This window comes from Planococcus citri, chromosome 4 (assembly GCF_950023065.1).
Source record: "Planococcus citri chromosome 4, ihPlaCitr1.1, whole genome shotgun sequence".
NCBI classification, from domain to species: Eukaryota; Metazoa; Arthropoda; class Insecta; order Hemiptera; family Pseudococcidae; genus Planococcus; species Planococcus citri.
Genome location: NC_088680.1, coordinates 5,489,049 through 5,506,791, shown reverse-complemented (window position 1 = coordinate 5,506,791; position 17,743 = coordinate 5,489,049). Strand labels below are relative to the sequence as shown.

At 35.1% G+C, this 17,743-nt stretch overlaps 1 protein-coding gene across 2 annotated transcripts in view; it reads right to left on the bottom strand.

Moving 5' to 3' along the window:
• Positions 1–17,743, bottom strand: part of Regnase-1 (Regnase 1) — a 38,886-nt gene that overhangs the window by 8,438 nt on the left and 12,705 nt on the right. Inside the window, exon 1 of one of the 2 annotated variants that reach the window (XM_065364182.1) lies at positions 10,672–11,045. The exons of the other annotated variant lie outside the window; for it this stretch is intronic. Coding sequence (XP_065220254.1) covers positions 10,672–10,692 — 21 coding nt within the window. The 5' untranslated portion in view covers positions 10,693–11,045. Of the gene's footprint in view, positions 1–10,671; positions 11,046–17,743 lie in introns of those variants that run through there. 2 annotated transcript variants of the gene reach the window in all.

The following is a 17,743-nucleotide window of genomic DNA, read 5'->3' as shown; positions in this document are numbered from 1 at the left end:
TTTGAAAATTAATAATTTCTCGAATGATTGCGAAAGTTTCGATTTTTGAAATGTTATTCTGTAAAATTTGTTCACGAATGATTATTTCCAAAATAATTCGGTTCGTTCGAAGAACGTTTGATTCGTATTGACGCAATGAATAATTTCTTAGGCAAGTTTGAAAGTTTGATTTTCTGCTATTTTGAAAATATCCATTCGCGTATGATGCTTTTCAAAAATGATTCGATTCGTTCGCGAACGTGTGATTCAGTTACTGAAAGTGAATTTCGAATTGTTCTGTAATTATTCTGAAAAAGTCGTTCACGAATCACTATTTTCGTAACGATTCAGTTCGTTCGCGACCGTTTGATTCGTATTAATAAATTGTAATTTCGTAAAATATAAGTTTGAATAGTTTAATTTTTTTGTCATTTTGAAACAGTCGTTCGCGAATGATGCTTTTCAAAAATGATTCGATTCATTCGCGGACGTATGATTCAGTTACTGAAAGTGAATTCCGAATTTCTCAGATGGTAAAATTTCAGATCTTTGTAATTATTCTGAATCTGAAAAAATCGTTCACGAATCACCATTTTCGATATGATTCAGTTCGTTCGCGAACGTTTGATTCGTATTAATAAATAATTTCGTGGATGATTTTAAATTGTGGTTCGATTCTTTTGTCATTTTAAAATATGTAGTCGTTCGCGAACGATGCTTTTCAAAAATGATTCAATTCGTTCGCGAACGTATGATTCAGTTACTGAAAATGAATTCCGAATTTCTCAGATCGTAAAATTTTAGATCTTTGTAATTATTCTGAAAAAATCGTTCACGAATCACTATTTTCAAAAAGATTCAGTTCGTTCGCGAACGTTTGATTCGTATTAATAGTTTCGTAAATGATTTCAAATTGTAGTTCGATTCTTTTGTCATTTTAAAATGGTCGTTCGCGAATGATGATTTTTAAAAATGATTCAATTCGTTCGCGAACGTATGATTCAGTTACTGAAAATGAATTCCGAATTTCTCAGATCGTAAAATTTTAGATCTTTGTAATTATTCTGAAAAAGTCGTTCACGAATCACCATTTCCAAAAAGATTCAGTTCGTTCGCGAACGTTTGATTCGTATTAATAAATAGTTTCGTAAATGATTTCAAATTGTAGTTCGATTCTTTTGTCATTTTAAAATAGTCGTTCGCGAATGATGCTTTTCAAAAATGATTCAATTCGTTCGCGAACGTGTGATTCAGTTACTGAAAATGAATTTCTGAGATGCTAAAATTTTAAATTTTTGTAATTTAATTATTCTGAAAAAGTTGTTCACGAATCACTATTTTTGAAATGATTCAGTTCGTTCGCGAACGAATGATTCGTATAATTTTTTTTTTTTTTCATTTTAAAATAAAGTATACAGAACTGTTTATTCGTATAAATGAATAGTTTCGTAAATGATTTCAAATAGTTCGATTCTTTTGTCATTTTGAAACAGTCGTTCGCGAATGATGCTTTTCAAAAATGATTCGATTCATTTTGTGAGCGTTCGATTCCAAAATTCTAATTTTTATATTGGTGCATAATTCTTCAAGCGAGCATGAAAAGTTGGATTTTTGTCTGTTATTTTGAAAAAGTCGTTCGCGAATGATTCTTGTCGAAATGATTGAACTCGTTCGCAAATATGTATTATGTTGGATTTTTATTTTTACGAAAAATTTCTCAGATTCGCGTGAAATGTTCGACGTTTGGTCGTTATTTCGAAAAAAAATCGTTCGCGAATGATTCGTTTTTAATTGATTCGATTCGTTCTCGAACGTGTAGGTAATTCTTACTGAAAATGAGTTTCGTAGATGGATATTCAAGTTGCGTGCTTCGATTGTGTCGTTATTTTTGAAAAGTCGTTCGCGAATGATTCAGAACTGATTCGAATTTGATTTTAAATAACCCTCACAAAAATAACGAACATGATTCTGTTCCAATCAAGTTGATATAGTCATCTTGGGACATTTTCGTTCCAGCTCAAAACTCTGGTATGATACTTTCAATGAACTCCAGACCGAAAATCAGATTAAATATGTACAAAATTTAACCTTAAAAATCTCAAATCAGGTACACATAAAGTTCAATAGTACTCAACTGCTGCTCTGAAGCCTCACTAATGATGGCTCAAATACCCTCCAGGACCCATTAAACCCACCCAAAAACCCATCAGAACACGTCTACATCACAACTTAACCCTAAACCAAACTCAAAGTCCCCCTAAGGGAGTCGAATCACACCTAAAACTCCACCACTACCGACCCTGGTGCATCTCGAGAGCCTCAGTATACGGTCTACTCTACAATATGGTCACATCACATCCGTTTCACGTGGCGCGCTATACGGAGCCGGAGTCGGAGCCCACCCATTACTTAAATTCGAACAATAAGCGCCAAGGTAAGGTAACTTTCGAAAAGATGGCAGAGAAATCCAACGTACTCGTATATCCGTCTCGAAAGCGACCAATGCCGTTCGACGTGCTCCCGAAACCGCGTCCGCGTCAAAACACCGCCGCAGCGGCGCTGAGCAGTGAGCCCTATGGACTACACGCCGTTCCAGGATATGGCTATGGCAGCGACGACGACGGTGGCTTTCTCCAGCGACGGACGGTACTGATCGTAAGACGAGATGGCCATCACCGAACAACGCGCGAGAAAAAGAAAACGAAAGTGAAATGAGCCAGTCTTAACACTTAACAGACCATAGGCATAGGTACCTCTACCTATGGTATACCCTGGTATAGGTATACTGAATCATATATCGATGACAAAATTTGGATCCTCTTCCACTATATATAGGATGGCTGCGATGATGTGATGAATTTCACGGTCGTTAGGATGGGAAAAAAAGACAAGAGGCTGAGACTCAGCCAAGTATATCAGTATTGGAAGGATGTATGGATCAGATTTAAAAAGTACGTTTAATATAATTTAAATAAATATACTCGGCGGACGAAAATATATCGAATACTTATTAATATCGGCTTTCACCATCGGCATGGTCGTTTATAAATTTCATTTTAATTCCCCCCCCCTCCCCCTGTTCGCGCGTTCGGTTCGTATTTTAATATACTAAACACGCAAATCAACTAAAACCGTTTAATTACGAGTATTTTAAACGGCAGCGGCGTCTCTTTATCGTGTGTATTAATTGAATAGGCCAGACTTACGAAAGCGAAAAGGGCAACTTTTACCATCTTTGCTGATAAGCACTTTCGTTTTAGTACATATTTTCACATTCGCGTATAAAAATTAGAATTTATCGAGAGTTGACAATTTTTTTTCTTAAATTCGGAAAAATAAAAATGTTTTTAACTCTCAAAAAATTCAATTTTAATAAGTTTTTTTTGAAAATTAAAATTCCAAGAAATTTAACATTTTTGAAAAGTTTAAAAATTTGCAAAAAATCCAAAATTGAACTTTAAGCCTTGAAATTTTGGTAACGGAGGTTCGGGGTGGTTCATTTATACTGTAAAGTTTTGATGAAAAATTTGTCAATTAAATTGAGCTTTGTAGCTTTAAGCCTTGTTCAAAATACCTCAGAAATAAAACTCCTCAAAAAGTAATCTTTTCATTGGTTTAAAACGATTTTCTATTGGAGTAATAAAGTTTTTCTATTTCGGAGATTCCTCCCTGTCGCGGATTCGCGATTATAATTATTTGGCTATGTTTTTGTTGTATTTAAAACTTCATGAATTCAGTTATATTCGGCTACGATATCTGTTATCTGAAGTAATCCAAAGTATTTTGTTATTGTTTTCATTGATAAATAAATTGAGTTACAGAAAAGGTTCGTTTTTGAAGCGATTAGAAGGCCCCACATGGTTGAAAGAGATGGAAGTCGCTTGGCCAAAGGCAATGAATTTACAATTTGAATCCGAACCAGAACCTGAACCAGAACCAGTACTTATCTCTAATAATACAGCTGTAATTCAGCCTCCGTTTAAAATCGATTGTACTCAATTTAAAACCCTCAACTATCTACTTGATGCAACATTAAGCTATATGAAAAATGTCAATTCGAATAATATTGTTCAGAAAACCGAAGAAGCTTTCAACCAGTGGATTATATATATCCAAAACACAAATTATCCTGATATTTTGCAACCTAATGCGCTTGCTTTAAAACGTGATTCTCAAAATATTACACATTGCCATGGACGCTTGGTTGAATCATGTCTTGACGATAATGCAAAGTTTCCAATACTTCTACCTGAGAAAGAATACTTCACTCCTTTATTAATTGAAAAAATTCATATTGATAACTATCATGTCGGCGTTTCGCATACTCTCTCTGAACTAAGAAAAAATTTCTGGATTCCGAAAGGCAGATCAACGGTGTATTACGTTCTAAAAAAATGTGCTAACTGCAAATACTATGATGGTGGTCCTTATAAATATCCGTCAATTCCTCCGTTACCTGAATTCTGTGTAAATCAAAGCAGTCTGTTTTCCTGTTGTGGTATTGACACATTTGGTCCTTTATACGTCAGTGATAACTCAGTCCAAAAAAAAGTATTTGTTAGTATTTTTGTTTGCATGATTACACGTGCGATTCACTTAGAACTTTTAGAGAATATGACCACTCAAGAATTCCTACTCGCTTTTCGTAATTTTATAGCATTACGCACTATTCCAAAATTCGTAATAAGTGACAACGCGCCGCAATTTAAAATAACCAAATCAGCTTTTGAAAATCTTTGGCAACAAATAATTTCTGGTGATGATGTATTAGATTTTTGTAAAAATAATTTGATAGAATGGAAACTGTTGCCTGAATATGCCCTGTGGCATGGTCGTTTTTACGAAAGGTTAATCGGTATAGTGAAAATGTCGCTGAAGAAATCAATTTTTAATTGTGTAATTTCTAAAAATCAATTGAGAACCGTGTTGTACGAAGTAACTTCTGTAATTAATTCGCATCCTATCGTTTACGTCGGTGAAAATGATAGTAATGTATTAACACCTAATGATTTGATGAATACCAAATTCGATTTTATTCCGGATATCGATAATGTTAAAAATATTATACGCGATGTAATCGTAAATTTATGGAAAAGATCTAACGATATAATTAATCAATTTTGGAACGTTTGGAAATTCCAATATTTAACTAGAGAAAAATGTAGTAGATTTAGTTCCTAAAGTAGGAGATATCGTATTAATCGAAGGTGATAAAAAATTTTGTCCTAGAGGAGAGTGGAAAGTTGGTAAAGTAATTAATGTTAATGTTAGCTCGGACGGTAATATCAGGTCGGCGATCATTGAAACTAAAAATTCTAAACTTACTCGTCCCATTAACAAATTGTATCCCTTAGAAACATCATAATTTTTCTTATTTACTTATTATTTTAAATTTAAAAATTCATTTTTTTGTCGGGAGTGTCGCGGATTCGCGATTATAATTATTTGGCTATGTTTTTGTTGTATTTAAAACTTCGTGAATTCAGTTATATTCGGCTACGATATCTGTTATCTGAAGTAATCCAAAGTATTTTGTTATTGTTTTCATTGATAAATAAATTGAGTTACGGAAAAGGTTCGTTTTTGAAGCGATTAGAAATAAATCGCCCTGTTCGTTGAATTCCTTTTTCGTTACTCCCCCCCCCCCCCTACAAAAAAACCAATTTTATGGGTAGACAAATTTGAAATTCTACGCATAATTTTTCAGTTTGTTACCTCCTCCCCCTACCTTTGGTGAAGATCGTTATTAAAACTGTCGAAGAAGCACAGAACGTAAGCAGCTTGTTATTAGCTCTCCTGTTGCACAATTTCAATCTTATTTTAGCTTTCCGTCTCTGGTCGAAAGTTAGCACTGTAAAAATCTGAGTAAGTGAAAGTCAAAATCAAAACTCAAAAGCCATATATCCCAAATATAGATGAAAGCTCTCGAAAAATTGAAACGAGATCAAACAAACTAACAATTAGTCGAAGCCAGCTGAAAAATCTGAGCTGAAAGCCTAAGTGAAAAGCTGAACGCAAAAACAGAATATTGAAGCTAATAAACATATAGCAAAAGCTACAGAAATTTATTCAGCAGTAGAATTTCAGCTTTTGACTTCGTCTTTCATCTACTCAGATTTCAAAATTAACTCAATCGAGTACTTTGCTTTGTTGTAATTTTCAAAAAATCAAATCTCATTTCAAAGTAAGAATACTGAAAAAATCATTAAATTATTCAGGCCTTTTTTTGCCGTTTCTTTTCTTCTGAGGGACACGCTAATTCTCGAAAGTGGTAAGTCCATAATTTTTTGCATCCCTCCCCCCTCCCCACCCACCCCAAACATCCTAAAATTATTGATTTTCACCCCATCTGTTCAAAAAAATCCTCTTTTTGTTCCAAAATTGCCAAATAACAGTCCTGTTTTTGTTTCAAACTTGCTTATAAGGTTCTAGTTTTCTTTGCCAAATTTGCCCCAGTCAAAAGTGTCAATTTTTAGAGAAAAAAAAAATCAAAAAACTTCAATTTATAGCAAAATAGTCGAGTAATGTTAATTTTAGACAAAATTGTCAAAAAAGTGTTCATTTTTGCCAAAATTGTCAAAAAATTCCTTTTTTTTGCCAAAATAGTCAGAGTGTTTTTTTTGGACGAGTTTACGAAAAATATAGCAATGTTTTTTCGTCAAAATTCTCAAGGAGCAAGTTTTTGATAAAATAGTCAAATGGTTTTGATTTTTACCAAAACTGCTAAGAATTTTTTTTACAGCCAAAACGTTCAAAAAACATTGATTTTTGCATTGCCTGCCTAAAAAGACCTCTTTTTGTTTTGAATTTTGTCAATACAAATTCTGTTTTCTACAAAATTACTTACTCAAAGGTTTTTTTTTGTAAAATTTTATTTTTTTGTCCAATTTTTTCATTTTTTAAACTTTTATGACAATTTTTTGATGTTTTGAAAATTTGTTTCTACAAAAAAAACCTGACTAAATTTTAAAAAAAAACAATTCCAAAAATAAATTACACACATTATAAATAAGAATTAAAAAATCCAAATTAATTTCTCTTCCAAATCCAAAAGTCTTCTGAAATGAAATTTTTTTGTGTTGAAAAATTCTGATATTTACTGCTTAAAAAGCTGAAGTTCACTTCTGGTCCTTTTCAAGACAATTTGAAATTTAAAAAAAAATTAAAAACTCTCTGGAGAAAATTGTCTATTTTTGAAAATTCCATTTGTTCTATTCCCCCTCCCCTCACAACAGGTTGCCAAACGATTATAAAATGATACTCGTGAGTGAACATCCAAGGAATTCGGTAATAAGGGCAGGGACGAAGAACAGAACCACTAGCTTTTCAAAATTTTTTCAATACCAGAGTGTTCAACACGTTAAAATTTTGATGAAAGTCGGCAAAGTTACAATTTTTTGGCTATACAAAATGTCGTACGATACAATCCCCTCTCCACTTGTAACTTAAATACCCTCTTTTTTCATCGAACTTGGGAATTTTCAGTCGAATAAGTTGGGAATTTTCAGTCAAATTTGTTGGGAATCTTAGGATCTTTGCCCCCCCCCCCCCCAGCAAAACCACTTCGCTACGTCCCTGAATAAGGGATTAAAACTGATTCGCCACAGGGTTCAATTTTCTCAAGTACTCAAAAAATTAAAAGTCTGATTTAAAATACATCACTAGGTAAAATTTCGAGGGCTAACTTGCATTTTTCAATTTTTGGTGAATTTTCAGAAATCAAATTTGGGCCAAAAATGAAAAAAGAACATAAGATCAACATTTCACCAAATTGGCCAAGTAATTTGAAACGATTTCGAACCGTTTTGACCAATTCTGGAGCCTCCAGCTGATTTCTGAAAGTTGAAATTTCCACAAAATTGTAAACCCAGAGAAGTTGGAGATCCAAAAATTCACTTCATACCCTGATTTCCACATGTTGAGTCGGTTAGAAGTGGTTTCAGACAGTTTTGAAACCTTCAACTATGTTTTGGAAATTCCAGTGAAACCGCTGGAGAACTATGAAGTTCCAAACTGGCAGAAACAGATGATAAATCGTATTTATACGAGCTCAATTTAATTTACGAGGGTTTTTCTGAAACGTTTTTGAAAACCTGGAATTTCCAAAATATGGCTTGCGGCTCGAGTACGACTTGAATCGACCTTCAATCGACTGAATAATTTATTAAATCTGAGTATAAAGCAAATTTAGGCTTTCCAACTTTCTTGGGTAAAATTTTATAGAAATTTGAAGTTTTAAAAATCTACAAGAGGCTGTAGAACTACTGAAAACGATTCAAAACCATTTCCAATCGATTTGGAGGCTCAAAAACAGGCTATACATACAACATTTTAGCTTTCTAGGTCAATTAGGTTAAATTTTGATTTTTTTGGCATTTTTTGCCCGAAATTAATTTTGAAAAATTCACTAAAAATAAAAAAAAATGAACTTCAATATTTAAGGTATTTTTTCGAACTCTTTTGATAAAGGCTTCTAATATTATATTGAACCAACAAATTAGACCAACTTCATTTTAAATAGGTATTTACAACTTGCTGGAAGCTCTGGAATCACCCAAAAATGTGGCTGTTTTCCAGTTTGAGAGTTGAAATGAAGTAATTATCACCACTGATTAATTCGTTCCAGAAAAAACATCATGAAAAAATTGGAATTTTTCCAAAATTAAACCTTTCTGCAAGTTTTCAAATTTTTTAAAATTTATTGAAAACTCAAAAATAAGTTTGAGCTTTTGGAACTTTGGTTACCGAGGCTTTAAAACATGCTTTTTTGATTTGGCCAAGTCTCCTTTAGATTTAAATTACAGATCGAGACAGGGCTCCTCAAAATTAATTTCAAAAATATCGAAAAACTGTCGTAAAAACTGAAAGAAATGAAAGAATTTGGTAGAAAAATGAAATTTGAATAAAAAAGAAGCTTTTGAGAAATTTTGTAAACAACAGGACCTTTTTTTTGGCAGACTTCGAAACAAAAAAAAAGACTTTTCAAGTGGGCAAGGCAACAATCAATGTTTTTTGGACGTTTTGGCAAAAAAGCAAAAATTCTAGATCAATTTTGGTAAAAATTACTACCATTTGACTATTTCATTAAAAAACTAGGTACTTTCTGAGAATTTTGAAAAAATAAAATCACAATTTTTCGTCAATTCGCCAAAAATTGACACTTTCTGACAATTTCGACAAAAATGGACACTTTTGGAATAATTGTGCCGAAAATCAACACTTTCTTGATAATTTTGCTAAAAACTGAGATTTTTTGATATTTTTTTTTTCAAAAATTTACGCCTTTTGACAGGGGAAAATTTGGCAAAAAAAACAAGCAAATTTTGCAAAAAGCAGGACTTCTTGATCGGCAATTTTGGAACAAAAAGTGGACTTTTTAAACAGATAAGGCGAAAATTAATTATTTTTGGATGTTTGGGGTGGGGGAAGGGGTACAAAAAATTATCAACTCGCAACTTTCTACAATCAGCATGTCTTCAAAAAAGAAAATGACAAAAAAAACGCCTGAATAGAAGTATTACCTCTCCACCTGTAAAAAGCCAAAGATCTCTTTTCTTAAAAAAAAATCAATGAGAAAAAAAACAAATTGAATGTTGGAAGGTTCAGATGAATCTGATTTCTCAAAAATTATTCAAATAGGATGACCAAAAATGACTTTGCAAAGTTTCACTATTCAGTCGAACTTTTTTTCAGTTTTTTTAAAAGTATTGGAAGATTTTGAAAACATTTATTTATTTTAGTTATTCTCAAAAAGGTCCCTGAAATGTTGAAAAAATTGAATCATACTGAAAAGATTTTGAGTCAAAATAATGTCACAACACAAATTTTGCTCAAATTGCAACTTCCACGTGTTTTTTTTCAAACAAATTGAACAAAATTGATTTTTTGGCAAAATACTCTATTAAGGAAGCATATTTTGCTCAAAATGATGACATTTTCATAAAATTGCACGATTTTCATGACAGACTATCAAAATTAAGAGTCAAGATCCCCCACCACAAAAATGAGAATTTGGCAATTAATAACCAAACCGAAAAGTTTGAATTTTATTTCAAATTTCAGCCAAGTAACTATGCAATTTCTCTTCAATTTCAAGTGGTTGCTAGAAGTCAGTTGCTGCTTATGTAATTGTTTTCAATCAAGATCATATCTTGATAGAGATACGAAGGGTACTCTTCCAAATTGAGACACCTCAAAGAAGATAATCAATCAAAGCACGATCCGAACTATTTTTAGAGCGTTGAGAAGTTGACCAAGTACTCGTATACTCAAGTAGCAAATGCTCAAGGGGAAGTTCTGATTCAAAAATTATCATTTCTTCAATGCATCTCACTGCAAATACAGCATCAGAGCAGAACAAAAATTGGTAAAAATGAGCTTTTATTTTGAAAATTTTCACCAAAAATCACATCCCATAGAACCGGTTCAGTTTTGGAACTGATGTTGCTCAAAAATTTGTACTTAATCAGCACAATATCTCAAATCAGATCTTCCATACTTCCAATCACATGATCCAGTTCTCTATCCTCAAGTAAGTTTTTTGACCATTCATTCGACGCTGCATCAGCATTGCCAAATCCAAACCCTGCATCGAACAAGTTAGCAGCCTCCAGTTCACACCATGGATTTGAAAATGTCACAGAATAGGTAAGGGGTAGGTCTAGCTAGGTACGCAGGCACAATCAAACTTACCAAATTCATACATCTGGTCATATCGCAGCGGGTGGCAAAATTCACCTTGGCAAAACAAAGCTCACACGCGTAAGGTAAATATATCGGCGTATATGCGGAACTATGACGAGTAACATCCGGGTTCCGAAGTGTACGAGTACGTATTCGACATTCGTGATACACACACTATACGTATACACTACACCACACTACACAGCGAGTCACATGCTATCCGAACACGGGGCTTCCAGTCTGACGATAGGAACGCGACTACAGCAAGATGCAAGATGACTTGGGTTCGTCTTCAATCCGATCGCGATCCACGCAACAACTTACCACACGATACAAGTACGAGTACAAGAAGAAGTACCTCTCCTCTACCAACAAGTACAGCAGCATTATCAAAACTCCAACAGGTACAGGTTGAGTGAGGCTGGTGGGGCGAAGAGAGTTGCAGAAGGCAAACTACGACACTGAGCCGAAGAAGCAGTCTGCAGTATACAACAGGTTTGTTGACCATCGATACAGGGCGATGTGCGCGCGCACTGTATCCGGCTCCGGGTTCCAGTCAGTTACCTCAATACTGTCATATTAAATGAGAAACCGTTTCGGATTTCTCTTTCGCAATTGAACGAGAGTTCGCTATTCTCGCGATGGATTGGGATTGCATGGCGCAGGCGGCTGGGCTGCTGTGGCTATCGTCGTCGTCGTCGTCGTCGGCGTCTACGTCTGATGATGATGATGATGATGGTGAGCAAAGGTCGAGTTAACGGCGTTTTATTTACCCTGAAAATCAGACCACAGCTCCGGTTGAGTCAGCTTGCATGCGCGATTACAACGGACCATGGTATGGTCAATGTCGACGTATCAGAGTCTCTCCTTCGCCGAGTGATAGCTGGTGGTACTCAACTCAACTCGTAGTCCGAGGAAGTTGGCGAATTGGGAGAGTGAAGTGCTTCTATTGGATTCGATATTGCTATTTTAAAAATGGACTTCTCAAATTTCAAGTTGGAAATCATACTTTTGTAAACTTTTCCATCGCTCTGAATCAGTTTCTGTTGGATTTTTCACGTTGGAAATAAACTGCTCAAAATGCCAATTGAATATCAATTTTTGGTAGACTTTACCCCCCCCCCTCTGAATGTATCTCTATTCGATTTGATCATCTTTCTTTTAACCAATGGACTTGAAAAGGTCCAATTTTGCCACAATTTTTTCAATGGATTTGCTTTGATGCCTAGTGACTCAGTCGTTCTCGAATGATTCGTCAATTCTGAACAAATCGTTCGCGAACGAATTCAAGTCAATTTTTGATTATGAGGATTATTAAAACTGTCAAATTTTGTTTATGTCATTTATATCCAATTTGAGTTTCTAGTGATTCATTCGTTCGTGAACGATTCTTATCCTGTAAGCTAATCGTTCGCGAACGAATCATTCATAATTTGTCATGGGTGGATTAAAGAACGTTTCATTTTGTCTCGTCGTGTCAGATTTGATTTTCAAGTGATTTAGTCGTTCTCGAACGATTCGTCGATTCCGAACGAATCGTTCGCGAACGAATTGAATCAAATTTCTGATTATGAGTATTAAAACTGTCAACGTTTGTTCATGTCATTCATATCCAATTTGAGTTTTCAGTGATTCATTCGTTCGCGAACGATTCTTCTTCTGAAAGCTAATCGTTCGCGAACGAATCATTCATAATTTTCATGGATAGATTAAACTTTAAAAAACGTTTTATTTTGTATTGTCGTGTCAGATTTGATTTTCAAGTGATTCAGTCGTTCTCGAACGATTCGTCGATTCTGAACAAATCGTTCGCGAACGAATTGAATCAAATTTTCATTTACGAGGATTAAAACTGTCAGCGTTTGTTCATGTCATTTATATCCAATTTGAGTTTTCAGTGATCATTCAATTGCGAACGATTCTTCTCCTGTAAGCTAATCGTTCGCGAACGAATCATTTATATTTTCATGAATAGATTAAACTTTAAAGAACGTTTTATTTTGTCTTGTCGTGTCAGATTTGATTTTCAAGTGATTCAGTCGTTCTCGAACGATTCGTCGATTCTGAACAAATCGTTCGCGAACGAATTGAATCAAATTTTTAATTACGAGGATTAAAACTGCCAACGTTTGTTCATGTCATTCGTATCCAATTTGAGTTTTCAGTGATTCATTCGTTCGCGAACGATTCTTCTCCTGTAAGCTAATCGTTCGCGAACGAATCATTCATAATTTTCATGGATAGATTAAACTTTAAATAACGTTTTATTTTGTTTTGTCGTGTCAGATTTGATTTTCAAAGGATTCAGTCGTTCTCGAACGATTCGTCGATTCTGATCAAATCGTTCGCGAACGAATTGAACCCAATTTTTGATTATGTGGATTAGAACTGTCCAAGTTTGTTCATGTTATTTACATTTATTTTTCCAAGTTGAGGTTTTAGTGATTCAATCGTTCGGGAACGATTCTCTCCTCCCCGCCGCCCCCCCCCCCCCCCCCCCGTTGATCGTTCGCAAGCGAATCATTCATAATTTTCATTGATGGATTAAAAAACGTTTAGCTTTGTCTTGTCTTGTCGGATTTGATTTTCAAGTGATTCAGTCGTTCTCAAACGATTCGTCGATTCTGGACAAATCGTTCGCGAACGAATTGAATCCAATTTTTGATTATGAGGATTAAAATTGCCCAAGTTGTTTACAACATTTATATCTATTTATCCAATTTGAGTTTTCAGTGATTCATTCGTTCGCGAACGATTCTTCCTCTCTAAGCTAATCGTTCGCGAACGAATCATTCATCATTTTCATTGGTGGATTAAACAACGTTTCACTTTGTCTTGTGGTGGTGTAAGATTGGATTTTCAAGTGATTCAGTCGTTCTCGAACGATTCGTCTATTCTGAACAAATCGTTCGCGAACGAATTGAATCCAACTTTTGAGTATGAGGATTGAAATTGCCCAAGTTGTTAACATCATTTATATCTATTTATCCAATTTGAGTTTTTAGTGATTCATTCGTTCGCGAACGATTCTTCCCCTCTAAGCCAATCGTTCGCGAACGAATCATTCATAATTTTCATTGTTGGATTAAAGAACGTTTCACTTTGTATTATCGTGTATGATTCGATTTTCAAGTGATTAAGTCGTTCTCAAAGGATTTGTCTATTCTGAACAAATCGTTCGCGAACGAATCGAATCTAATTTTTGATTATGAGGGTTAAAGCTGCCCAAGTTTGTTTACATCATTTACATCTATTTATCCAATTTGAGTTTTTAGTGATTCATTCGTTCGCGAACGATTCTTCCCCTCTAAGCCAATCGTTCGCGAACGAATCATTCATAATTTTCATTGTTGGATTAAAGAACGTTTCACTTTGTATTGTCGTGTATGATTCGATTTTCAAATGATTCAGTTCTTCGGTCGTTCTCGAATGATTTGTCGTTTCCGAGCGAATCGTTTGCAAACGAATCAACACTAATTCTTATTGATAGATACAAATATGAAATAGGTTTGTATCATCAAAATTCAAATCTCAAGACACAATCTTTCATGTGACTTAATTTATTCGAGATTCAATCATTCGCGAATGATCAAATCGTTCGCGAACGAACCATCTTCGATTCTTATTGATGAATTCAAATAAGTCAAATTTAGCCTCGGCCTCTTCTACTGCATTCGATTTTGGTAGTGATTCGGTCGTTTTCGAACGATTCATCGATTCTTAACAAATCGTTCGCGAACGAATTGAATCTAGGTTTTAGTTCTGGGATTAAAATCGTCAAGTTACTCAACTTCGGTCATTTCATCTACACCGAATTCAATTTTTTAGTGATTCATTCGCAAGACGATTTTTTGCTCGAAGTAGATCGTTCGCGAACGAATCATTCAAAATTTTCATCAATAGATTAATAATAAATAATTCTTTGTTTTGATTTTCAATTATTCTCATTATCTTATTCATTCTCTACAAGTGATTTAGTCGTTCTCGAATGATTCATGGTTTCTAAGCGAATCGTTCGCGAACGAAACTCCACTTTTCGTTGACAGATTTGAGATGTAGAGTTTTACTGTTTTATTGATGGATTTAAAAATGATCAAATTTTGAGACGTCCTCTTTCAAAGGATTTCATTCAGGGGAGATCAAATTGTTTTCGAATGCTTTATCGATTTTGAGCAAATCGTTCGCGAACGAAACCAGTTGAGTTTTTCATGACAAGACTGAACCTATCAAATACAGTCATTTTGGCTAACCTAATCTGATTTAGTGATTTTCAGCAATTCATTCGTTCGCGAACAATTCGCTCAGATGGCAAAAATCGTTCATTCGTTCGCCAACGAATCGTTCACAATTTTTACTGACAAATTGAAAAATGTTTTGTTTTGTTTTGTTGTGTATTATCTGATTTGATTTCCAAATGATTCAGTCGTTCTCGAATGATTCGTCGTTTCTAAGCAAATCGTTCTCAAGCGAATAGATTTGTAATGTCTGATTTATTACTGATCATTCGTTCATTCGCGATCGATTTTTCTTCTATGCTGAAATCGTTCGCGAACGAATTCATCTTCAGTGGTCAATAATGAATTTGAAAATTGTGTCATTTTTCAACAATTTTATAAGTTGATTTTACCTTCTTTCTTTGACAATTTCAGGTAATTTTTCTCACATTTTCGCTTCCTTTTACAAAATTGTTCTAAATATTTCACCAATTTTTGCCATTTTCAACTATTTTTGAATTTTTTTTGGCAATTCATCAATTTGTTCTCAATTCTGAATCATTTTCATGTCAATTGTAATTTCTTTCAAACTTCGAAGTCTCAAAGAGGAGGATTTTCTTGATAACATCTTGATTTCGAGGTTCAAATTTCGATTAAATCAACTACAGAACCGTCAATTTTGAAGGAATCTTCCACAAACCAGTCCCAGATCAACAAAAAAAATTCATCACTCCACACACGATTACTTCATACTGAAAAATCGTCCGCCTCAGACATCTCACATGTACCTACTCGTACGATCCTCTCACATCCTGGATCTGGATCGATGATCTATGAAAGAGCTTTACACGGATATTGCGAGGTAATACCTACTGATAACGCAGATATACTCTCACCTAGTTAGCGTGAAATTTGTGGCCGCGCGTGGGCTCGCACCTTGGACATTTCCGCATTCGAGTTTCCATTTCCGCCGCTGCCATGCCACTGTCAATGTGTGTGTGACTGCGAGTTGTCATCCATTGATGGACGAATAGAAGACGCTATGCGATGCGATCGTGAATTAGGAGAGAAACCGCATAAACGTACTAGTAAAACGCTCAATACTCTCCTCACCGTCACCGCATCGGCAGCATAGCACATCTTACCGAACACATAACGGGTTTCCAGACGTCACGGGGATTGCCCTTGACAATGCATAAGATACATGAGCACCTCCTATAAGTAGAAATTCGCCAGCCAGGCCATAAACTATGAGACGGCGCGGCGAGTTACTCTTGATTGCTTCTCACTGGCAAACTACGTATCATAATATCTATGTATATAAATGTAGTATGAGAGTCCACATCGTACGATATTGTATTCTTGGGATTCTCCAGTTCATCTATTGAGTACACCAGGGGCCATCCGCCATCGTCATTCGTCCAGAGACTTTTCTACGATAGATTCGCACTTATAGGGTAGAGCAATGTTTGCGGAAAAGCTTCTGAGGAGTTGCTCGGTATGATTCAGATGCAGTGAGTACATTTGGAGTTATTGTACCATGTGCTGTTTACGTCTTACTTCTCCAGTTCCAAGTATGCTATGCTAACATATAAGCTGACAATGAGTCAGTTTGCTATCATGGATGAGCAGTTCGTGGTGAAGCACTAAATACGTTCATTCGAGTATATCGAACTTGAATGCAGATCCAGCTTGCGAGATTATGAATGAGTGACGATATTCTTATTATGTTTGCGGATAAGTTGTTAGATCAGAAACGCCGCGTTGTGGTTACTCGTTGTCTCGATATGGTGGTTATGATTCTTTCAAGGGTAAGGAAGAGAAGGAGAATGTAATCAGATGAATTGATATCATTGATAAGAAACGAAGACGTTTTCAATTTCTTGCAAAAAGCTAAACATGTTCTAAAAGAATGTCTTTGGCAACGCTTGTAGTAGATCTTCAATGGTCTGACATATGACAATAGGAATAATGGCACCCCCTCCCCCCCGACGATCCTCTGGAACTACTTTTTTCTTGAAGGGAACATCCTAAGCAACATTTTAGAGCCAAAAAAATTTGGCCATACCAACAAAATGACAGCCAATTTGATTAACAGGTCAGCTGAAATCGCAGGATTCGGACGAAACTTTTAGAACTGGACAAAACTAGATCAAAAAAGCATGGGAAAATGTATCACAAGCCAAAATTTCCAGCGCTAAAGTTCATTTTTGGATTTTTGATGAATTTTTGAAAATTAAATTAGGCCAAAAATGAGGAAAAAAAATCAAAATTTTACAAAATTGACCCAGAAAGCTGAAATTTGGAATATGTATCCTATTTTGGTTCTGACAAATTGACTGGAAACGGTTTCAAACCGATTGAGCAGTTCTGGACCCTCCAGCAGATTTTTGAAACTTGAAATTTCCCCAAAATTTCATCAATTAATGGAGTTGGGAATCCGAAATTCACGCTATTGAGTCGATTGCTGACGACTGGCAAATTAAAGTTATTTTGGAGCCTCCAGCAACTTCTTGAAAATTCTTGTAGCCTCCAGTAGATTTTTGAAACTTGTTCAATAAGCTATGAAGTCGACTGCTGGCAGATTACGAGTCATTTCGGAGCCTCCAGCAACTTTTTGAAAATTACTGGAGCCTCCAGCAGATTTCTCAGTGCTCGAAATTCCCATAAAATTTCAACAAATATAGCGCTGGAAATACAAAATTGACTCCAAACTCCAATTTCAAGACGCCATCCAGTTGACTGCTGGAGAGTTTAAGTTATTTTGGAGCCTCCAGCAACTTTTTGAAAATTACTGGAGCCTCAAGCACATTTCTCAATGCTCGAAATTTCCATAAAATTTCAACAAATATAGCGCTGGAAATATA